At 40.8% G+C, this 24,329-nt stretch overlaps 2 protein-coding genes across 7 annotated transcripts in view; one reads left to right on the top strand and one right to left on the bottom strand.

Annotated features, from left to right (window-relative positions):
* grm3 (glutamate receptor, metabotropic 3) overlaps window positions 1–11,593 on the bottom strand; it is a 162,256-nt gene extending 150,663 nt beyond the window's left edge. For 2 of the 3 annotated variants that reach the window (XM_088379075.1, XM_088379076.1), the window contains exons 1-2: window positions 11,349–11,593; window positions 11,004–11,060 (exon numbers count right to left, since the gene is read on the bottom strand). The gene's annotated coding sequence lies outside the window, so the exon portion shown is untranslated. The remainder of the gene's footprint in view (window positions 1–11,003; window positions 11,061–11,348) is intronic. The other variant, XM_088379077.1, reaches the window with a different exon arrangement.
* Window positions 895–22,433, top strand: sema3e (sema domain, immunoglobulin domain (Ig), short basic domain, secreted, (semaphorin) 3E). 4 transcript variants are annotated; one of them, XM_088379083.1, is made up of 17 exons: window positions 895–1,632; window positions 12,495–12,655; window positions 12,826–12,885; window positions 13,100–13,219; window positions 14,836–14,929; window positions 15,092–15,208; window positions 15,492–15,634; window positions 15,742–15,856; window positions 15,932–16,001; window positions 16,070–16,214; window positions 17,043–17,268; window positions 18,571–18,662; window positions 18,947–18,988; window positions 19,210–19,376; window positions 19,596–19,663; window positions 19,767–19,900; window positions 20,814–22,433. In XM_088379083.1, exons 1-17 carry the CDS (start codon window positions 1,494–1,496, stop codon window positions 21,297–21,299), a joined length of 2,379 nt encoding a protein of 792 aa, XP_088235209.1. In that variant the 5' UTR covers window positions 895–1,493; the 3' UTR covers window positions 21,300–22,433. The 4 variants fall into 4 exon arrangements, with proteins under 4 accessions (XP_088235209.1, XP_088235208.1, XP_088235207.1 ...); XM_088379082.1 differs by having other exon boundaries at window positions 19,593–19,663; XM_088379081.1 differs by having other exon boundaries at window positions 15,742–16,001.
* Window positions 22,434–24,329: the final 1,896 nt, after the last annotated feature.

Raw genomic sequence — 24,329 nt, 5'->3', positions numbered from 1 at the left:
GATATGAAAAGAGATGTCGAGGGAAAACAGATGTCTTAGGCGGGATACTGTGGCTCTCCGGAGTGGATGCCTGAATTCCTGGCCAATCCCCTGATGTTGGACACAGGTTTATTTTCCTTGCCAACGGTGTGTAGGATGCCATTTTGTTGATATTTCATGGGATAAAGATCATATTTAAAGGAAGGAGCTCCATGTATTTACATTGTTGAATAACAGGCTTGTTGCTAAGTAACAATTTGAAGAGAACATTAGTTGTTCATTTAATATTTGGATTAGAATTTGAAATCAGAGTAAGCCAAACGCACGCTCTACTGATGTAAAATTTCAAAGAATGCCAAGTACGTTTTTTACGAGTACATTTTTCTTTTAAGTACATTTTCAAAAACCAAATGACTGTGCCAACTTAAAAGATGTGTCCAAAGTGATAGAGTAGCGAAATCTTTTTTTTGTCTTCAGATGAAGAGACCAAAAAAAAGAAAACACCGAGCACAGGAACCTTGCCATGAGACCAAATGAAATTCCATGGCAAGCATGCTACTCAATGTCTTTGAGGCACGACAAAGATGACAACAAGGTGTGCAAAGCTACAATACAGTCAAGGCAGGAGTGTAAAAGGATGTGAAAATATCAGGAGATGGGAGAGGAGAACCTGGTGGAGTTCCACAAAGCACAGACAGTCACAGTGACGATTGACAAGGAGCTCTTCAAACAGTTGGAAGCTGTTTTGAAAGTCTTTAAACAGCAAAGCAGTCATTATACAATGGCACCAGGCCAGATCGGTAGCGGCACTAGCAATCATCTTTACTGACTCACTTAAGAGGTGAGGTTTTGGGATCCTCCCTTCCTGTTTGAGCAGATTCACAGCTTCACTTTCCTGCCTTGTACAGAGTGAGCGCACGCCAGGCGTGAGGCTCCCTGCTCCTCCCCTCTCCTGCTCAGGCGTTTCTGCAAGGCTCCCATCCGGAGATTGACATACTCCAGAGGACTCAAGTGGAATAGACGCACTCCAACCTTCCTGCTTGCTGGGAAAGACTAATGCGATGCATATTTATTGATCAGCTGTGTGGGATTCTCAGCTTTTGCTTTTCCCTTATTTGCTTCCATTGGACTAGGGAAGAGCAGATCCGACTCAACATCCAGACACGCAAACAGAAGGACTAACATATGGAGAGTAGTGGGCACTGCAGCATGAACGCAACAACTGGACCTCTCTTCTCCCTGGTTACGAAGAGCAAGTGAGAAAATAATAGTCAGCGCTGTCCACCAAGCTTGTGGGTGGATGCGGCCAGCAGACTGCAGACTGCTTTTACGGAGCAAGGAGACTGTGAGGAAGCAGCGTGAGCTGTGATGATGATCCATAAATGGAGCGTTACCTTCGAGGAGACTCGTTTTGCTTAGTTCATGCCAAGATTCTTTTATATTAATTTGATTCAGAAGGAACAGTTTTTCCACTGATGCTTGGGTTCAGCCTCCCTTGCAGGCTTTCTTTCTAGATGAGTGTGCAGCTTGTTCCTAGGAGGATGGAGGACTGCTTGAGGACCAGCTTTTTGGTACTGATGATATTGTATTTGGTTCCAAGCAGAGTTGACACAGCCAACAGCGCTAACCCCAGAATACGGCTCTCACACAAAGGTAAGAAATGTGCAGTGTGTTGTTGCGTGTGATTGTGTTTGTTGCCAAAGTGGCAGATATACGCAAACAAATATAATGCTACTTGTGTATAAAACAGACGTGTGTTTTGTTTGAACTCCCAATGTTTGACCATTTTGAACAGGAATGAGGAATTCTAAATTTAAATGACATTTTCAGTTGAGGATATTCTATATATTATAATTATGGTTATTACACAAACATACAAAAATATTTTGACTGATACAGGTGTGGCATAAACTTTCAAGTACTGTAAATGTCAGAATTTTACCTTCACCTTACGGCGTTCCAAGAACACATAAAAACTTCATGAGGGAAGTGGGGCATTGAAAATGGTGGGAAATTCCTGTAATAATTCTTGGACTACATCAAAGTCTACAGACAATGCCTGGTAATTTACGAGCAAGCCAAATGGGGGAGAAAAAAAAAAATCAGATCCTCTCACAAAGTTGAACATTCTGACTTTCCCCATTGCACATGTCCAATTTCTCAAGTACCAGGCCATTAAAGTGACTCCGTACTTCACTACTGATCAAAAACGTTGTAATGACAAAAAACCCTTGGCTACAGAGAATCACTAGCAAATGAAGAAAATGAAAATGAAACCCTAGGTTGTCACCGTGATGTGTTCCTCATAAGATTTCTTCTGCCTACCCCACCACGCAGACATCGTGTAGTGTGCCCGTTTTTATCCCGCAAAAAAGCAGATTCGTGTTTGTTTTTGAGATTCCACAATGAGATACAACGATGGAGGAGGTACTTAGCAATAGGAAGGTATGCCTGAATGCCTTATAATATACCTTATAAACTGTCTGCTTCATTTGGTTACGATGATAAGAGTTGATTCTTTGCAGAGTAAACACTGTCATTTTCTCACACATATCTTTGATCTCTACAGCAACAGAATGGTAATTCCACATAAGCCTGTTAGTCATGGTTGGATATAGGTGTGGAATTTCAACGGTCAATAACTTATAAACACATAGCACGGTTGGAACTTTAGTAAAAATTTTGGGGTCAGCAGTTACATCTGTGAAGTACCTAGTACGATGTTTATTCATCTGTGCGTCATGATTTGTGTCAGCTTTGATGTAAACGCAGGAGTCGCTTTAAAAAAAGTGAGGACGTTTATATTCTATTGACACCTTTTATACAAATTAGCCTCATTTAAGTAAAGCACACATAATTTTTATGCCAATAATTTTATTTTCATTTTCCAATTTCAAATTGTTCAAGGCAATGAACTGGAGTGAGGAAGTACTCAGACAGGCTGTGAAATATTTGTAAAACATTTATTGACGTGTTATGTATATACTATTTAGTGCAAATTTTGGCAATAAAATTAATACAAATTGAAAATTATTCTGGTGCAAGACATACAGCAGCTTAAATCAAATTCCCCTATAAGTCGGAACGTATCATGAGTTAATACACTAAAAATGTAATTAATTCAAAAATGTGATTAAATACTTCTAGTTAATAAATACAAACCAAACAAAAGAAAAATATCAAGTACAACTGAACATGTTTTCCAATGCCGTGTGGCGAAGAGGCCCATCAAAAAATTAATCAGATTTTTTTTTTTTATCCCAGTTCCTGAACAATATTCAATACCAAGTTTATATTATCAATTCTAACAGACAGAAAGTTACATATACATTGCATTATATTATTGCGTTTTATTTTACAGCTTTGGTAGTTTCCACTTCAAGCACTTTTCTCTTATCAATAATTTCTAGTGCAAAAAGAAGAGTTGGTGTTCACTTGACAGTTTTTCTTGTGAAAGAAAAGAAAAAAAAAAGTGTGCTTTCCCAGAACAAACAAGCACACCCCTGATGGTGTCCTTAGAGTGGAGTGCATCCTCCGAGGGTGTCGATGATGCTCGCACACAGAGATATCGTGTTGTCAAGTTTGAAAGAATTGGCAGATAGTATCCCTCACATTCCACAAACCAGCTCACTGGATTCACCAAGAGAGATGGAAGACAGCTGTATCCCATCCTGAACTTTCTCTGTGATTCTGAAGAGAATTAAAGTATTGCTTCAAGTCCTCATCAGCTTGGGATCTTGAGCTTCACCTGGAAAAAAGAAAAAAAAGACAAATCAGGGTGCTTGCCACCAAGTACGACAGAAACTGTACAGTCTTCATCAGCTCAGAATAATTTATGCTACTCTCAATCTCTTGTTAGCTACATCATCTTAAGATAAACCGAGACTAACATCCTAAGTAAAAATCACATGGGAGTCAAATTAACGCACCACAAGATGCACATAATAGTTTATTTATTTTTATTTAACCTTTATTTACAGCATTTGCTCACAACATATTAGTTGCTGTACGTTAAGTTAACAAAAGGATTTAACTGTGTATAAAGGTGTACCTGTTGAAATGCCCGACATGGCGCCATCTCCGGTGTTCTTGAATGAAGCGAAGTCTGGTTGGGATTTTGAATTGTAGATGAAATGTTCAGTCCCCAGCTCTCATGGTGACGTATCGCCTACTTATTCTTTAAATTCAGGTCATTGTCGTAATGTATACGCAAGTACTGTAGAAGAAAGTCCGTTTGATATGTCTTGCCAAAAATGAACATCAAAAAGGAAAACAGGCACACACAAGCCTCTGCGACTAATAACAAAAATGATGAACAGTGTCAGTTATAGTTTTGAATAAACCACCCAAATAATGAAGAGCCTGTGGAAAAAGTTTCAAGTGCTTGACACCCCACCAATCTGCAGTGTCTGTCTGTAGACTTACATGTTCTGGCAAAGACTTGAGGGATATGCAGCAAATGGATCATACTGAGGAATGAGAAAAGCCTCCAACTAAAGCATAAAGTCCCAGGCCAAAACATTAGCATCTGTAAATTACGAGATTAAATTCAAAAACTGGTTTGATACATTGTAGTCAGATGTACAGTCTTGTGTCAGTACTGCAGTCGTCGTGTGGAACTCCACTGCGTCAAAGAGACTGAGGTTTTTTTTTTTTCCTTTTATGGATCCTTTGCTCAATGTTGCGGTCTGTAAGTGGATGCCTACTGTATATTTTCCCCCGACTTGAAAAGTCCCACTCATGCGCACAGGGACAACTGAATTTTTCACAAGCTGGTGGCTTGGACGGAGTTCAGGGAGAGCGCGGAGATGGATTCAAAAGTTCTTCCTAAGGGTATAGAAAATACTACAATAACATCTGCTATCATAACTGTGAGGAAGTATCCGGCTCTACCTCTGCGAGTGACTTGTCAAGACTAATGTAGAGCAAATATTTGTACTTGAGAATTGGAGCAATCCACAAGGGAGGCCATCTTTTTGAAACCATCTCTAAAACAGAGGAGGGTGTTTACTAAAAGTTCCCACAAACAATGCATTTCTTTCATCCATTCCAAAGAGACTCAATAAATTTAGCTGCCAAAGAATACATAAAAACAACACAGTCCTTTAGGCCTTCAGATGTTTAAGCCATTATTGCAGCCGAGTGTAATATTGAAGAAAAAATTTAATTGTGGCTTTTGTGCATCAAGTGAATTTGCTCGGATGAGAGGTGAAAATTCTCTTAAGACAATTAGAGCCAATTAGAAGAATTTGTATAGTTGCAATTGAGTCTAAGGCGTAGGGGTCTCCAAACTACGGCCCCCGGGCCAATTACGGCTTGTGGTCCATTTTTATTTGCCCCACAAGAAATGTTATAAATAGAATAGAATATGACCTGCACTTCAACTTTTGCCTGAGAGTAGACACTCCGTGCTAAGAATATTTATCAAATGCTGTATGAGCACTGAAACCTTGTAAGTTTAACCTGCTTGGATCAATAGGAATCATTGAGTTTCTTCTGGCTTCTGCATACGAATTCCTGAGGGCAAATCTGCGTATGTGTCTTGGGTGACCTTGCAAGCAAGCAAATAATGGCACGCCTTGATGTTCATATTCACAGTTATCTCCACCCTTTCTTTCTTTCTCAGTGTGTTTGATGGAGATTCATTTGAGATAACCGCAAAACTGCCGACATTCCAAGTTTCTACTTCAATCATACGGTGTACTAAGCAAACATCTAAGATTCCAAGCTGTATTTAGAGCAGAAGCTGACCCCAATGTTTGATGATGCAGCATGCAACTCTTCTCAAAAGCCTTATCTTATTACACTCCCAGTTTTGTGTAAATTAATCACAGAGAAAAAAAATACATATTGCTCTAGTTTTGAGCCCTCTGCCTTAGATGAGAAGTTTTCCAGAGTGCAGTACTTTTTTTCTTTTTATTTTGAAAAACAGTCATAAATTGTGAAACATTTCACTGGGTGCATGTGTCAGGGTTAAGGCAGACAGCAAGTGGTCGGCTGGGGTCAATGTAATGCAGCAATTCTATGACCTAATTAGATATGCTGCTGAAGGATTGGTACTTTTATTTTACCCTGTGTCTTGGAATACACTAAACTGCAGGGGCGGGCAACCAAATGAGCAAAAAGAAGAAAACAAAACATAAAAAAGTAAACACTCCACCCAAAGGACCACAGAACATATGGATGTCCAAGCTACCATGGCAACAGCATCTTACCATGTCCTGCGACAATAATCACATACCAAAACAAGATTTCTTTTCATACTCCTGCTTACAGAAATGTGCCGGCTTGTCACAAATAATTTTGACAAGGTTTCATACCTCAAGCACAGTTTATCTTTCAAGTTAAATATTGCATGCCGTGTCATCAAGCAAAGCAAACAACTATGCTTGGCGACAATAGGCCAACATTAGTGATTACTCACATAGTAATTATAGTGTAATAAAGCCTCCCTGCCTCTTTGGGTTGTAATTTCAGACCTTCTACTGCAGACAAAATGACAAGTCCTATATTTTGTAGCTTTGAAAATGAAGCGGCATCTACTTTGCTCCGAGAAGGGGAATACCGGTGTCTAATTCTTCAAATAGAGGATGGGATTTTTTTTTTTTTTTTTTTTGATAAGATGAATTGAAGTGAGAACTCAAATTAACTTGAATGGTACATGTTCACCTTGTGGCAAAATGGATGTTTGATGTTGATTGGATAAATCACACTTTCTAGGTCGAAAAGGAAAAGTGATATCTTCTTCCTTGGTTTTCATCTCTCTACCTCATTTTGTCTGTGGACAGTTGCCCTCCCACTGTGTATGCGCGTTCATTAATCAGGTGTCAAAGGAGGAGGGGTGGTAGCTGTTGAAGCTCCAGTATTCTGTCTGACCTTATCCCCATGAAAAAAAAAAACAAGAGGACGAGGGTGTGAAGACAACGATTACGTGAGCTTTCAGAGACTGCATTTGCGCTTAGGAAAGAGTTGATCACCATATTTCACATCTCCAATCCGGTTTGTACTGAGGTCTCACAAACCGGTGAAGGCAGTCGCTTGCAATTAGGCCTGTCACGATCATTACTATATTGACTTATCGCTCGATGACAAAAACACGATTCGAAGGACGCAATGGTTTTGTCAGACTCGATACATGGTACTCGCTTTTGTTGCTTCCTCGTCCGTCACAGTCTTCTAGTAGACATTAAGTCAGTGAGCAACCGCCAAACAAATGCAAAGTTTACGGATTTTATCTGTCAGTCAACACAAGTTGCCACAATGAGTGAAAGTATCTGATCTCCGAGTTTGTGCGACTCAAATCCCTCTACCCCGTCTGCTTAGAGACTTTCAAATGAAAAAGTAGGTTGCTCACTGGCAAACGCATTGTCGTCTCAATGTTTCCATACACACCCCAGACGAATGCAAATGTTTATTTGGATTGAATGGTTCGGATTCGTCTGCATCTTCTTTCACTGTGTATCAGATGAAAGTGTCCGCCTTGGGGGGAGGGAAGCCCCCCACCCCCCCATATTTATTTTTCATTTGATGTGGGATCTTGGCCAACTGCGGAAAACCCTGCGCCACCTCCTTTTACGCCTGCAGCTAGTGGCAAAGAAACTCCTCGCTGGCTTTGGATGACAGGAAGTTTGAGAAGGAAGCGCAGGGAAAGGAGATGCAGAAATCCCCCAAATTGCTTTTTATCAGTTCAAGACGTGGCTACAGCTGCACATAATAACAGGAGAGAAGGAGCAGTGTGATTGCGGAGCACACCTGTTGTGTTTTACCTTGAGAGTGTTCATGCTAATCATAGTAATGGGTTCAACACACCACAAAAAAATACTAAGCATTTTTCATTTACTGCATCTTTTTCTAGCTTTCCCCTAATTTTTTGGGTCCAGTCTCTGTGTCCTTCTTCCATTCCATCTTTCTGACCTACTTCCTCACGACACAGTTTCGTGTCTTTCCAGAGTTTCCAGTTTCTTATTTCCTTTTTATCAGGTTTCATACGACAGGCAGTGCCTAAACCTAATCGCATTACTGTCTTCCAACGACTAGCTTTCCGATTGATTGGTTCCCAGTTTCGATATCCTGTCTGTTGACCTGGATCGTCTCAGAATCCTTCACGTTTTAAAATTCTGGTGCCTAGTTTCAAAATCCCTTTTGTTGACGCGCACCAATCCAAAGTGTTGGTGTACTTTGTTTAAATAAATTAACAGGAGTTTGAGAATTCACCATGAAATTTTGTTCTTCTCATCCATTTTCTTTCCATAGCGCTTCTGTCTACCTCATTTCCTTCGGGAATCTATTTAGTTTACTGGTTTTGCCACCTCCCTTCTTGTTTTGCTAGTTTTTCTCCATAATCTGTATTCCTGATTCCTGCATGGCTTCCTTCCCTTTCTCCATGCTGATTTCCTATTTCCTTCCTGTGCGTGTATGTCAGCGGCAATTATCCCCATGCTGTTATCAAACAAGACAAGTGAGAAGTGGACGAGCGAGGGCTTTTGGCGTGCGTGCCGTTTAAGGCATCACTTTAAATAGCCATCGACGTCTGTCATCTAAATAAGTGCTAGCAGATTTTGACTGCACACCAAAAAGAAGGAGTTCCTTGTTTTGTGAGCCAGACTGACACTCAAGCGTCAGAATGGAATGCAGTCCCTTGGCCAAGTTCCGTCTAACCCAGAAGCAACCGCAGGAGGTGCGATCCTGCGTGTGTGCTGATTCGATAATTACAGGGAGCACGAATGAATACTTGCCACATCACCTCAGTGGCAAACACCGAGCAATTCCGGACCCCAGAGCTACTCAAACAAATACTTCTTGTTTTTACAACTTTTAAATCTTAATCGCAACAAAGGACTACTTGACTTCACCTACTCCTCTGTGGATACATTATCCTATTTTCCTATTTCAAAGAAATGGGGGGGGGGGGGGGGTGCTATGGTTGGAATATGAACATGGGATAAATGTCCTTTGCATCTATGTCCATGATCAAGTTTCACTAAAATATACAAACGATAGGAAAGAAAATCCAGCAATTAGCCCATGCAACCTCAGCAGGTAGCAAGACTTCAGAACAAGGTTCTCCATTGTTGTGGTCCACAGAAGTGAGACATTTAGTGTAAGTACACCACCTTGGTGCTTGCTATTCTAAAGTCATCTTGTTCAAACTTACATAGGATTATTGTTCTATGTCAGAAGAGGAATTCAATGCATTAGGAATATCCGGCAGGTGAGTGAGGCAGTTTAAAGTTACATATGTCAGTAGAGTTGGTGTTCAAGAGGTGCCTTATGTTTTACTGAACCGCAAAGTTTTTGGTTTCTGTTTTGATACGGTATAATATACAGGCATCAACTAAGTTTATTAGTGATGGGATGAATAAATATCAATATGGTGATTTCATATCATTTTTTATGATACATCGGCAACAAATAATGTCAAAAAGCATAAAGAATGACTGCACTAAAGTAATGTATTTAGTTTTTTTTTGTCTTAAAAAAAAAAAACACTGACTTTAAATCTTGAGGCAACATAATACCGCAAGGCATGTTTTGACACCTCATACAGTTTATGTATCCAAGAGGATTAATGATTAGCTCAAGCTATTTTCCACACTTTATATTGCACTTAATGCTTGCGATATTTTTGAGCAACATCTTGTGATATCACATGATGAGTTTCTCCTCTGAAGTCATTTCTCACATAGCACCACTGAGCTCAACACTTTTTTGGGTGTAACCCTGCTTAACATACACTCACACGCCAGAACGGGAGTGATAAAAAAAATTTAAAAAAAATTATTGAGACCTGGTGCATGGCCAGTGCCCAAATTAAATTGTGAATTATTCAAAATTTAACACACTGGGTCACCCATGTCCCCCTTCACAAGGAACACCTGGTTCAGGCTTTATGGGAACAATGAAAGCTTTTTTTTTTCCCTTCTCTTTTTGGAAACCCAGGGCTGTTGGGACTCATGGGAAGCATATTGAATTCAGCATTACCTCTTTTTCAATCGCTTCACCTTCAAAGCTTGAAGTGCTTTTGCTTATTTGCACCCTATGCTCATGCCGCACATGGAGAGCATGTTTAGCGGAACGGCCTGTCAGGCTCAATCAGATCATCAGACCCACGTTTTGCATGCATTCGGTTTTGCGCATATTGAACACATGAGCAGCTCTATCGAAAAGCACACACATTACAAAATCAGTGAATAAGAATGCACTCTTTTTTAGTCCAAATTTAAAAAACCAAACTTCAGACAAATCTACACTGAAATAGAGTTCTAGTTGTGGAGAAACTCAGAGCAACTCAAATACCATACTGTGTAGTTTGCTTGCATTGTTGGTGTATGACTGGCCGAGTGATGCATGATGTTACACGTGAGAGCAAAAGGAAGGTTTACCACATGAGAGGAAGTGACGAGATTAAAAGATAGCCCTCTGCAATATCTCTTGCCTATTCTTTTGGGAAGTTGGATTTCAAACACATGGCACATATGTGGAGATTTGACTCAAACAAAACTTTCATATCTGCATTTATAGCGAATATTTTATTGGCGTGATGCATGTGCGTTTTTAACAGATACAGACATGCATAACTATAAAAGAAATATAGATTATGTTTTAGATCAGGGGTGTCAAACATTTTTTTCGCGGGCCGCATTGTAGTCATAGCCTCTTTCGGAGGGCCATTATGACTGTCAACCCAAATAAATGTATGAGCACCTCATATTATATACAGTAAAAGCTACAAAATAAACTGACAAATAACTCGTTTTCAAACCAGACGAGTAAAAACTCATCAAATATTAAAAAAAAGATTAAAAGTGAAGACAATTTACAATTCTAGTAATGACACACGAATTTGATGCACAATTTGTCTTCGCGGGCCACATAAAATGATGTGACGGGCCATATCTGGCCCCCCGGGCCTTGAGTTTGACACCTGTGTTTTAGATGTATAAATATATTTATGGGACATTTTGCATGTTACATATGTTATCAAATCCATCAGTAAATATGTAAGTAAAGCAAATTACACTTACCGGGTCTTATTTAATGAACTGTCTTTAGGGGGGAAAGGCACCACTGCAAATTCACACCTATAAAACCACAACCACAACAAAATATGTTTCAGCGCCGATCTTACTCATTTATGGCTTACAACATTGCAAATGTTTACTGCTATTTTTGGCTTTCCTGCAGCGTTAGTGATAAACTAAGGCGCGCGTGGTGACTTGCATACAAAAACGGGTTACTTCTGGACGACGCATCAGGCAGTACAGCTATTATCGATTGTAGTCACAATAAACGCAACACGGCTTTTTTTTTATAGAGCAATTTGCAGCAGAAGCAACAATATTAAAAAGTAAAGTAAAGCATTTACTCACCGAAACGACCGTAGTGTAATATCATAAAAGAACAAAATCCATCCTCCTTTATTTCCCTTGAGTTCATAGCGATTGAGGGGTTAGAGTTAACATTCCAGCAGGTCGGATTTGCCAAATTTGTAATTCTCTCGGAAAGACATCCATTCGTCGGTAGGAGGATATAGTGAGATTAAGGAGTCAATTGGGATTTCATACCAGTTTAAGATCGGTGCGCCTACCTAACAGGTGATGGCAGTTAGAATTGAGCGTCCAATCAATGCCGTTAAATCGCTGACGTCATCTTACGTCAATTTACTGACCTTCGAGGTCGTGCAAACTCAAAATTTGATTGTTGAAATAAACAAATAAATCTGTCAGACAACTCAGGCATGTGATTGGATTTCCAGATTATTATTATTTTTTTATTAGAAGCACATAGGCCCTAACTTGAAATTTTAGGGGTGCACACTGTAAATTGACTTGCAAATATTATATGTAAATATTCACATCTTCCAGACATGTTTTCAATTCATATTTTACTGTGAGAATAACTTACACAGTTTAAATGGTAAACTTTTCCTATAATGTTTTGGCCGGCAGTGCAAATACCAACACATTCCACATTCTGCACATTTTCCTGGTATTGATGGCAAAAATCTGACTTGGACTGGTCCTAACTTGGATGCAAGCAGCATTGGTTCAGCTCAAACTGTATATATGTGAGTGTGATTGGTGGTCTGTGCTCTTCTGCTATAGGCATCAGTCCAGTATTTATCTCTTCTGGCACACTAGCCTTGGCCATTATTCATTGTTAGAATAATGCAGGGTCAGACATTTAAACCTTTTTGGTTGGTGGCCTTCAAAGTGATACTTAAATGAATAAAAATATTCGACAAGTTATGACATCTCTATTTCTAAAAGGTCAACCACAGTCTTCATTTATTCTAAGGCTTGTATTTTAAATCACACTTATTGCAACAGACTGTAGCATTGCAGTCAATGAACATGGACAGAACAAGGCCACTAAGGCTTAAACTTAATAAACCCAGTCAAACCTAGGCATGGTAACCTCTGCACTGTTTGAAATACAATACAAACCGCCGCCGCGGTATTGTCATAATCATTTTTGTTAATCTTCAATGTCTCGTGTTGATGTTATGGCAACAGAACTTTGGCAGCTGAACAGGACTTGGGTGTTCCAGGGCAATGGAGTGCCTCTTCAGCCCCAGGCCATGCTGCTGGACGAAGGCCATGAGAGGCTTTATATCGGGGCCAAGAATGCTCTTTTCTCCCTCAGCCTGGACCAGGTTAACACGCACCACAGAGAGGTATCCTGGTCCAAGACTAATGAACTCTTAAATCCATTACCAGCTCGTGTGATCTTCTTCGATGTGCATATTTAGACATAAATGGAGCTGTAGACAGCCATGTAATTCGAGTTATATTTTCAACAATCCCAGTAATTTTACTGTTATTTATTCCCTCTACTCTATCCCAGATCCAGTGGGCCAGTACTGAACCCCAAATAGAAGAATGCTTGATGAAGGGCCGGGAAAAAGTATGTCAACTGTATATTACAGTACAGTTTTCGTAAATCACTTCACATTGAGTAGGTTGTGTGGTGCTCTCCTACAGCACAATGACCTTTGTCTCACCTGCCCCAGTGACATTATTGATAATGCAGTAAACGTCTGGCATTTTTCCACAACACATTTCCCCCCTGATGCCTTGTCATCGCTCTAGTGATTTATTTATCCTAATTCTTCCAACAGCTGGAATGCGCAAACTACATCAAGGTTTTGCAGCAGTACAACCAGACCCATCTCTTGGTCTGTGGGACGGCATCATTCAACCCCATATGCGCCTTGGTACACGTGGGAAACTCAGGGAAGGTGAGTCATTGGAGTATTGGGCTCCTCATTCTCCACTGAGAGTAGCTGCAGTTGCATTTTCTTAGTGTGCTTTATCCACGACTTCCATATCTAGATTTTACATGGTTATACTCCACACTCCCCAGTCTCCGTTTTCCTGCAGTCTATTTTTATATCGTCGACTTTCGATTTGATTTGTTATCCGTATGATCAAATTTATATGTAGATTTTCTTAAGAAATTTCAAGCCAACACTGTGTAGCAGATTCATTAACCACTATAGCATAATTACATAAAGTCCTTCCGAAGAGATCATAAATGCAGTAAACTTGAAATGAAATTTGGAAATTTGCCTCCATTTGCCATGAAAAATGCAGACTAGAGCTGCAAGACCGCAAACATTGGAAGAAGGAACCGGTTCATCTGGTCAGCACAACACGTCAAGGCAGCCCCCCTCGCAAGACTCCTAATGATTGAAGAATGCGGACATTTGACACACCATGGCGAAGAATGTTATTAACAACCCTGAGCTAGTCAATCAAATGAGGCTTCAAGATCGTGAAAAATCAAGCCATTTTCTCCACTCAAACACTGTCGGCATGTCTACTGAATATGTTGAAGCTACATCTCGCTCAAGTGTCAATCAAACACCATAATTACGACCTGGAAAATTGATGTTTCTGTCAACCATACTTTTAATTATATGGTTGAGCCATGAAGAAAAAAAAATCTGCTTAAAGTGGAACATATTCCATTGGGTCAGCGCAAGGCTTTCCCATGCGACAACAACGAGGCGTTTGAAAACAGCCCCGCCAATCTGAAGCCCTTGTCCTGGTTGTCATGTCAGACTATTTTAATGAGGAAACATTTCCCCCTCGTTCTCTCTCTTCCGACTATCTTTATAATGTGCGCACACTCACAACCATCAAGGCACTGTCGAGCTACCACACCATCCCGTGGACAATCTGAAGTGAAGACTTGTTTAGCTTCGCATTGCAATTGTGCTGATGCGAAAGTATGTTCATCGCGGGTAAGTTGCGACTCAGGCTTCCTGGGGAATCCCTTTCCCTCCAAATTTCTAACAAACACAAATGATAAATGGATTAAAGGTGTGAGTGTGAGTTGCTTGTTTGTGTGGTGATTGGTGACCCTGAAGCTGGCCTTTGTTACAGTCATCGGAGGGGCCGTATTCACAGCACAGCAGGCCTCCAGGACCTTCCACATAAATCAATGACAGTTCTGTACCACCCGTGTCGGTCGTAAAAAGGCAGGGATCAATGGTTGTATGCGTGTGTGTGGTGTGTGTGTGTGTGTGTGTGTGTGTGTGTGTGTGTGTGTGTGTGCGTGCGTGCGTGCGTGCGTGCGTGCGTGCGTGCGTGCGTGCGTGCGTGTGTGTGTGCCACCTGGTTGTCCGAGATCAGTCATGCATGAGCGTTTAACTCATATATACCTGTAAGAGCAACAGGCCTTTTATTTTGGCTCATCCATCACTTCCCTCTCCCTCCCTCCCTCCCTCCCTCTCTCCCTCCCTCCCTCCCTCTCATCCATCATTTTCGACCCACAGTTCACACATCTTGCTTTGTTTGAATGCTTGTCTTTTTTATGCATAATAATGCTCATGCTGATTTGTGCTGACAGGACAGGCTGTTTACTCTGCAAGAGGAGAGCATTACAAGCGGTAAAGGACGATGTCCATTTAACCACAATAGTCCCTGCACCTCTACACTCTCAGGTAAATAAGAACAAGAGGTAAAAACTCTAATGTCATACTCCATATCGGAAAGCTTTAAAAATGCAGTCTCTTGTTTTTAAACGTCTCAATGCTGCCATCTTGTGGTCTTGTTACATCATGTATTCATGCCAAGCTGTGCTGGTGCTTCTTTCTTTGTTTCAGGTGGAGAATTGTACGTCGGCCTCTACACGGACTACTGGGAGAACGATGCTGCCGTGTGTCGACTCAACAACCGCACTTACACACGCACTGAGAGGGATGACAGGCAGCAGCTCAACGGTCAGTTGAATTCCATCCATCCATCCATCCATCCATCCATCCATCCATCCATCCATCCATCCATCCATCCATCCATCCATCCATCCATCCATCCATCCATCCATCCATCCATCCATCCATCCATCCATCCATCCATCCATCCATCCATCCATCCATCCATCCATCCATCCATCCATCCATCCATCCATCCATCCATCCATCCATCCATCGACATCTTCAGGGTGGCAACTGAGGCTGACTTACTGTCACTTCAGTAGAAACTTTCACATTTGTCTCTCTGCAGAACCGAGATTTGTCGGCTCAGCGGTTATTCCTGATAACGACGACAAAGATGATGACAAAGTTTACTTCTTCTTCACTGAACGTGAGGTGGGTGCAGAGGGTGTCAACAAAGCGGTCTACACACGCGTCGGACGAGTCTGTGCGGTAAGGCTTTGATATATTGTTATGGCTTTTTGTGCACAAAATCCATCATGAAGCCAAAAGTGCTGAGAGCGCATTCAGCCATCATTTAGTGTCCTATTGCGTCTCAGAATGATCAAGGAGGACAAAGGATGCTGGTGAACAGATGGAGCTCTTTTCTGAAAACTCGACTCATTTGCTCTGTGGCTGGACCTGATGGCATTGACACTCACTTTGATTTACTCGGTGAGGACATGCGGTTTACCTCTTTCATCCTGTATCTACAGTACTTCCAAAATAAATTCTGTGTTTTTTTTTTAGAGGACGTCTATGTGTTGAAGAACAAAGATGGGAAAAACCCAGAAATCTTTGGCCTTTTTAGCACAACAAGGTGAGGAAGACAACATTTGTGTTTCATGGCATGAAGGCAAACTGATCACTTAAAGTCTTCTTTTTCAGTGCGGTGTTTAAAGGCTATGCAGTGTGTGTCTATCACATGGACGACATCCGAGCAGCGTTTAATGGCCCCTTTGCCTTCAGAGAGAGACCTGAGCATCACTGGACACCTTCTGAGGATAGAGTGCCCTATCCACGGCCTGGATCTGTACGTCCTGTTTCTTAATTGACTTTTTTCAGACAGTGAAACGTAGATCTGTGTCACCCAGGCAGTTGTGGAAGGACATGATAGCTAATGGAAGAATGTGCAGATTGAACAATAGGTGTCACAAGATTGACCCTTGAGGGACCCCACAAGTCATACGCATTTTATTTGAGACTCACTAACCAATTGCAGCAAAGTATAACCTGTCCTAAAGATAGGACTTGAACCAACTTAGAGCAATCGAGTCTTCCACCCATTGTTCTAATCGCTGGAATAAGATGACCCGTAGTAGATGAAGTGCTACATTCACAAAGGAAAATGCAATCCATGCTAATCCCAGAATCATGTGCATTTTGCAGTTTGCGCTCACTTTTTTAGCTTGGACAAATAAATACCCTCTTGACTCCAGTGCTTGTTACCATGGTAACAAAAGCCACTCTCAAATGGACAGGGCTGCACACTCAAAACAATTTGATTTCCGAAAGATTAAAGAACAAGTGAATAGCACGCTACAATTCTTGATCCTTGGGGTATTTTGGTGAAAGCAAGTCAGAAATGCATACTGAGAACTGTTATATATTGTGGTGACAAAAATATGTCCCAGAGGCCTGTTGAATTGATTCTAAAAGAGCCACAATTATGCACTGACTTTTTATCTTCGACTGATAACAACACAGTGAGCATATGAAACACCATCCTGAATGTTAGCAACCTCAATTGCAGTCAGACCACACCATACCAGCTTTCTGTCATCCACACAGCAAAACCGTGCCAATGCAATTAATTACCTTCTCTACTTCCACCGCTTTAAATCTGTCATCTTGTTGGTAGTGCGCCAGCAAAGTCAACGGCGGCGGCTTTTCAAGCTCCAAGGAGTTCCCAGATGAGGTTTTGCGCTTTGTGCGCGGTCACCCCATGATGTATCGTCCAGTTCTTCCACAACATCGCAGGCCAGTTTTCCTGCAAACAGAGCCGAGCCCGAGAAAGTTGACTCAGATTGCGGTGGACAGAGTTCAAGCCCAGGATGGACACTATCATGTTCTCTACATTGGGACAGGTAGAGCTTGTTCTTTACTAGCTCATTAGTTAACCTTGCAAGGACAGCTTCAATAATGTTTTGTATAATGAAATGTGACACAGTACCCAACAAGTTATGAGTGGTATGATATACAATAAAATTTAGTAAGTATTAAACAGAGATGGGGACTCGAGTCACTGTGACTTGGACTCGAGTCGACTCGAGTCGCTGTTTTGATGACTTGTGACTTGACTTGACAAAAAATGAAAACACTTGAGACTCGACTTGGACTTGGAAGTTAAAGACTCAGGACTTGACTTGACTTGACTTGACTTGAGACACAATGATTTGAATGACTTCAGTGTTATTTAGTTTATGTTTTCAGTTTGAATATAAAATGAATAATACATTTAAAAAAATTAATATCGATAACACGGTAGGAGCGCAGGCTGAGAATGGCGTTGTCATGATTGGATCACTACCCTGTCAATCAATCAGTCGTGCGAACGTGTTTATTGGAGAATCACGCCCCTTTATATCAGACATTCGCAAAAATGCCAGCGGGAGCGGTACTGCGAGTCATCACCTTCGGCTATCGCAATTACTTTTATGACGGCAAAAGACGGACAGCACAGTGCGAGATATGCAACAAAAATATTTCTTCTTTCAGATTTTTTTCTGATTATTTTTTCCTATTTGCAACTCAAATGTGTCAGACACTGTCGGCAGACGTTTATTTGTTTAGATTGAGCTGTCAATAAATCATTGTATGAGGTAATTTCTTTTTTGTTTGATTCCATGGTGTATTTTATTGAATATCAGTAATTACAGTGCAAATCCAAATTATGGTCATATTTTCTGAACAGGTTAGACACATTGGACAATGATGGTTACTTAAAGTTACTGATATCTTGTCTTTTCACTACTAAGATCAGATTCTGTGGGTAAAATTGCAATAATAAGGTGACTTGACTTGGACTTGACTTGACCTATTTAAGGACTTGACTTGGACTTGACTTGACCTATTTAAGGACTTGACTTGGACTTGACTTGACCTATTTAAGGACTTGACTTGATTTGCCTAAGAAAAAAAATGACTTGGGACTTAATTGAGACTTGAAGGTTAAGACTTGAGACTTACTTGAGACTTGCACATGAGTGACTTGGTCCCATCTCTGGTATTAAACCATATGTACTGTATGGTTTTATATATTGGTATGATACCGTACAATATGGTATGATAAAAAACAATTCAGTATGAAACGGTACTATGGATGGACTGATTTGTCAAAATATGGCATGACAGAACCTAAACAGTCTACTTCTGTCTCTTTACTTTAGATGATGCGCTGGTGCTCAAAGTGATCACAATCTACAACAAAGACGCTGACACAATGGAAGAAGTGCTGCTGGAGGAGCTGCAAGTGTTTGAGGTGTGAACCTTGCAACAATAAAATTTCTTCTTTTAGTTTTCAGAATTTTAGGCAATTAATTCAATTACAAGAAAAGAAACATTTACACTGCCATTCACATCTACAATCACTGAATTGGAAATTGACTGTATCTACTAAACTACCAATAACCAAAATAAAATTAACCCACTGAATTTAGTTAATGGCCCTGAAAATATAAAAGCATATTTGTCTTTACTGCATCTTATGCACGTCCCTATGCTACTATTGTTTTGACACAGACGTCTGTCTTTTTTTCCTCCCAGGTTCCAGCTCCAATAAAAGAGCTTATTATATCAGCAAAACGGGTAAGACGGAATATCTATGTGTACTTTGTGCAAGCATAATACATCCGATGTTCCCTGTTTATATATTGGCTGGACTAAAATTTATCATTCCTGCAATTCTGCTTTTTAACCACAAGATGATAATGTTGCATCACTTTGCATGGCTGTGTTCTGTCATCAAAGCTGGGAGTAGAATTGTTGAGCATATTGAACTTCCTGTTTATGATTTTGGGGGTTCACAGCAACAGTTGTACGTGGGCTCGGACGTGGGCGTGGCCCAGGTTAAATTGCACCAGTGCGCCCTCTACGGCTCTGAATGCGCCGACTGTTGTCTAGCTCGAGACCCCTACTGCGCTTGGGATGGTTTTGCCTGCTCCAGCTACTACCCAACTGGAGTCTACACTAAAAGGTAAGCACAGGGCAGAGGTGCAAAAGTACATACATGCTTTAACAAAAATATAAAAATACAAAAACAAAAAACTCCTTTGTTTAAATGTATGTATGAAATACATACTTCATACTTGTACTATATTACTACTCATGGCCTGTTTTTGTTGTCCAATGCTTCTATCGCACATACAAAAATTCCCCTCCATCTATTTTATTTTTTGCTGCTCATTTTCAGCAGACGATTCAGGCGACAGGATATTCGCCACGGCAACGCCGTCCAGCTGTGCAATGGCCTGCAAATTGATGGTGAGTGGAAAAGAACTGGCTTCAGTTGCTTTGTATGTCAAAGAAATGCTCCAAAAATATGAACAATGCTTAAATGAGATCTTAATCCCGTGTGTCCATCCAGATGAACAATGGCATAAATCCGAGGAAAAGACGGTGTTTGGTGTGGAGGGTAACAGCACGTTGCTCAGCTGCGTCCCTCGATCACTTCATGCCAAGGTGCTCTGGTTCCTACAAAATGGAGACGACAAAAAACAGGTCAGTTTCGGACACCATGAGGCGCAGAGAATTGTACTGTGGAAAGAAATGCTATTGTTGACAATTGTCATCTTCAAGTCACACATTTTTGAGGAAGAAGCTTTTTCTGAAATGGCAAAACTAGCAAACAAACATTTGCATGTCATTTGACCAAAAAAGGATCAATTGTGATTTAAAAAATGGATACTTAGATATGGTTAACATGATGATTGAAGGATTGGCAAATTAATAATAATAATAATAATAATAATAATAATAATAAATTATATTCATAACGCACTTTACATTCGAAGGAATCTCAAAGTGCTACATGGCAAGTAAAAACAAGAAAACAAAGCAAAAACAAGTATAAAACAACTGGACGACAACCAGGATGTGAAAAACAGGATTACGGAAATGCTAGGGTAAAGAGGTGAGTTTTAAGTCCCGTTTTGAAAGAGTCAGTGGATTGGGGTGCTCTTAGGTGGTCGGGGAGGGAGTTCCACAGTGTGGGGGCTGCATGGCAGAAGGCCCGGTCGCCCATGATGCGCAACTTGGTTTTCGGGACGTGGAGAAGGTGTGAGTTGGCAGGTGGCAGGTTTTGAGGCAAGGAGTTCTTTGAGGTATGGGGGAGCATGTCCGAGGATAGACTGGTGAGTGAGGAGACCGATCTAAAGATTAATTAATTAAGTTTTCTTGATGGCCCATAATTTGTACATGTTCTTTTGATGCAAAAACGTTAGCCAGTAGTCTAGACATTGTATTTTGATAATTTACCCTAGAAAACTAATCAAATAAACAAACAAACAGAATATTTGGGGAGTAGCTGTTAGTGCAACACCAAACACAACTGAATGTATGTTTCATTAAGTTTCTGTGTTAAACGTTATATTATTCCATAAATTTAAGAAGTCCCATTGATTTTTACTGGCAGGTTCACGAGGACGAGCGCGTGATCTGGTCCTCGCACGGACTTCTCCTTCTGAGCGTCACCAGCTCCGATGCGGGTGTGTATGTGTGCCAGACGGTTGAACACGGCTACGTGCACACGTTGCTGCGCGTCACTCTGCACGTGCTCAGCGGGAAAGCGTTGGCGTCCGCCATCAGGCCTAACGACAAAAGTGGAGCCCCCTGCCAGTCACATGTAAACCCCGTGGCGAGCCCCAGTTTCAGACCCAGGACTCTGGTCCCAGCTTCCCTGCCGGGCCCACACTCCAGGCAGTGGTACAAAGAGTTCCTCCAGCTGATAGATTACAGGGACGCCCAGCGAGTGGAAGAGTATTGTGAGACGGTGTGGTGCCCAGATAAGAAACGCAAAAAGAACAAAAAGAAGTTTATCCCCCCAAGTGGTGTGAAGAAAGGTAAAGCCAGGGCGGCTGAGGGTAGTCATCGAGCCCCCAGGCACACTCTTGACACCTGAGAAGCACACTCACACTCACTCACATCTGTTCTTTAGAGAATTTAGTACCAAAAAAAAAAGAAAAAACACATTGTAAATAATACAAATGATCACACCTTGGATTGTTTGACAGTTCGTCACAAGCACACACAGACAATTTCACATTCACAACCTATGCATATTTTAGAGTCATCAGTGAACCAAACGCGCATGTTTTTTTGGAGTGTGGGAGGAAAATAGAGTTCCGGGGGAATGCGACATGCAAGCACCGGAGAACAAGCCACAATTTGAATTTGAGCCTTTTTCAATGTTGTGCAGAGTAGTTACATCCAATTCATCAAGCCATCAGTTTTCTTTAGTGTTTGTTCGTATTAAGGTGAGCGAGTGCCTGACTTTGGGACAAGAGGTGGACCACACCCTTGCCAATCGCAGGGCACAGTTGGACATGATCACACTTCCATTCAGTTTTAACTTAACCTTAACATGCACGTATTTGGAAAGAAAACTGGAATATCCCAGGCAAGCAAACGCCTCATTGAAAGACCCGAGAATCAAACCTAGAAGCTTTTGATTGTGAGGCAAATGTGATACCCGCATTTACCATGCTGACAATTTTGAGTCAACTGTTTTGGCATTAGAGCATTTAATGACAAAATTCCATCATATTTGCAGAACATAATATATCCAGTTCCTGTGTTTCATACTCTTCCTACTAAATTCCAATGCAAGATGTTAACATTTTGACATTTACTATAGTTTGATTTTCAGACTGACTTTGAAAAGACAAAGCGATCATCTGTCACAGACGGGTTGTGTGTGGGTCAGTCGTGTGAAAAATGAGGGCCTCCCCTCTCAGAGGCAAGGGGGCGCCGGGCAATTAGGTGACAGGGACATTGATTCGTGGAGACAAGACACACTGTAAATACAACATCCTGTGGACTGACCCCGCTGTCAATCCCAATGCACTCTGCTATCTCTTTACAACTGTACTAGTGCTCTGAACGCACTGCATGTGTATCTCACTGTATCTGTCATGACAGAAATAAAACAGCTCTGGTAAAAATTAAGAGACCACAATAACATCAAAGTTGAACGTTTTGGCAACAATTCCTTAAGGTATTGGATGTTTGGTACAAACACAACCCTGTGATCACTCACTACAAAAACTAGAATGGAGCATTCCGGTGGCAGCAATTTGGGGGCTGATTTTGAAAATTGGTGCGTAGATTTTAACATTGACTGTATATATCAAGAGCAAAATCTGACAGATAATTTTGAAGTGGTCTCTGTTTTTTTCCAGAGTTGTGTGTGTTATAAGTAAATCCCTTCTAATATTGTTGTTATTAATATTACTACGCTGATGTATGATGATAATTTATTCTGTTTCTGGGTTATGTAGTTTTTAGACAAACATAAACTGGAAAAATGTATTGCTGTTGTTATGTTTGTTTGTGTTATGAACATTTCATTGTACAGTTAAAAGAAACAAAACCACTATACTGTACCAGAAACTTGTTTTTTTTTTGTACTCTAATCAAGATCTAAATGACAATAAAAGAAAAATTAAGCACTCGAAGAAGCTAAATAAATGTTAAGTGTCATATTAGTGAACAACAGATTAAAATTTGAAGAGATGGGGGAGTGGGAAATGTTTTCGTCTTTCGGGTGGTGCAACCAAAAATAGAGAAGCACATAATCAACACAAAATAAAAACTTTTTGGCCCTAAAATACTTCCTAGATTCATAACATGACAACATATATATAAGAATTTTAGCATATAGCAAGTGAACACAGTTTTATTTCACTATTTTGCCTCTTTAATTTTTTATTTTGGTGGTGGGGGGGACACACAAAACCTGTTTTTCCTAATCCCTTGAAGCTAAACATATCCAAATTAGTGCATAAATATATTTTATGATCTGATTTCAGTAGTTAAATTCAAACCTTGGAGAAGTCGTTGCCCCAATTTTTCAAACTACGCATCTCAGTCAAAATGATGGGTTTCGCAGAAAAGTTTTAAATCAGTTTTATTTTTTGAGAAAAATCTCATTTAGGAACAACAAACATGAAAAATCGGCCGCACCACAGTTGATGACTTCCTTCCTTGGAGCATAACATATGCAAAATGCACAGCCCAGATATATTTTATTATGTGACTGCAGGTCATTGCAGTCATCAGAGCTTATTTTCCTTTTTAATGGTTCAGCGTGATGGCTGTTGAATGACATGCTACTGATTTTGTTATTGCACACACACACACACACACACACACACACACACACACACACACACACACACACACACACACACACACACACACACACACACACACACACACACACACACACACACACACACACACACACACACACACACACACACACACACACACACACACACACACTTACAGGGGGCTTTTGACACTCATTCAAATTCAGCCGTGGTCCACCTGAGCCAGCGGGGTACTAAAGGCATCTGAGGTTGGAATTCATGCTGCTGATAGATTCCATATGGCTGCCATAGCAACAAGCTCTGAAAAAGCTCAACACACGTCCCCATCAAAGCGCTCTTTCTGCCTCTCTCTGTCAAGTCCAGCATAGTTAGCTGAGGCCTTTTCTACAATAGCCACATACTATATACAGAAGAACCAAAGCGGGCAAGGACCAAATTAACTTCTTTAATTGTAATTTGGCCAATGCACTTAAAAACAATCAAGCAAGCAAGTATGCATTGCCTTATAGTGTTATAGTTATTTTTAAAAATTACGATTGAGGGTAGATGGACTCCAAAAGGCCACCCAAAGTGGTCAACTTTACAACCTCCAAAAGTGGAGCTCTTCTTGGAGTTCTTTTAAATGTACTTTGTGGGCGCAGATCTCCAAGAGGACTCCAGCGCGTTCTTGCGGCATGAAGACCACACGCCTTTCCTGCGCCGAACTTAATTGGGTGATAAACAAGTTGACGAAGTTGCCCCCCCCGAAGGCACAATATCGTGCTTAAATGTGTGCATATGCAACTAACTTACAAATTCTTCAAGAAACTGTCAGAAAA

Source organism: Syngnathus floridae, chromosome 6 (genome assembly GCF_059516105.1).
Source record: "Syngnathus floridae isolate MCC-2025c chromosome 6, RoL_Sflo_1.0, whole genome shotgun sequence".
Taxonomy (NCBI): domain Eukaryota; kingdom Metazoa; phylum Chordata; class Actinopteri; order Syngnathiformes; family Syngnathidae; genus Syngnathus; species Syngnathus floridae.
Note: the sequence above shows the minus strand (reverse complement) of the source record. Positions and strands in the feature narration are given on the sequence as shown.

Bases quoted from the DNA above. Each gene is read 5' to 3' on its own strand.
- sema3e (XM_088379080.1), top strand. From the start codon at position 1,494: ATGAGTGTGCAGCTTGTTCCTAGGAGGATGGAGGACTGCTTGAGGACC. The intron at 15,635-15,741 runs GTAAGGCTTTGA...ATTGCGTCTCAG, and splicing joins GCGTCGGACGAGTCTGTGCG to AATGATCAAGGAGGACAAAG. The intron at 19,377-19,592 runs GTAAGCACAGGG...GCTCATTTTCAG, and splicing joins ACTGGAGTCTACACTAAAAG to CAGACGATTCAGGCGACAGG.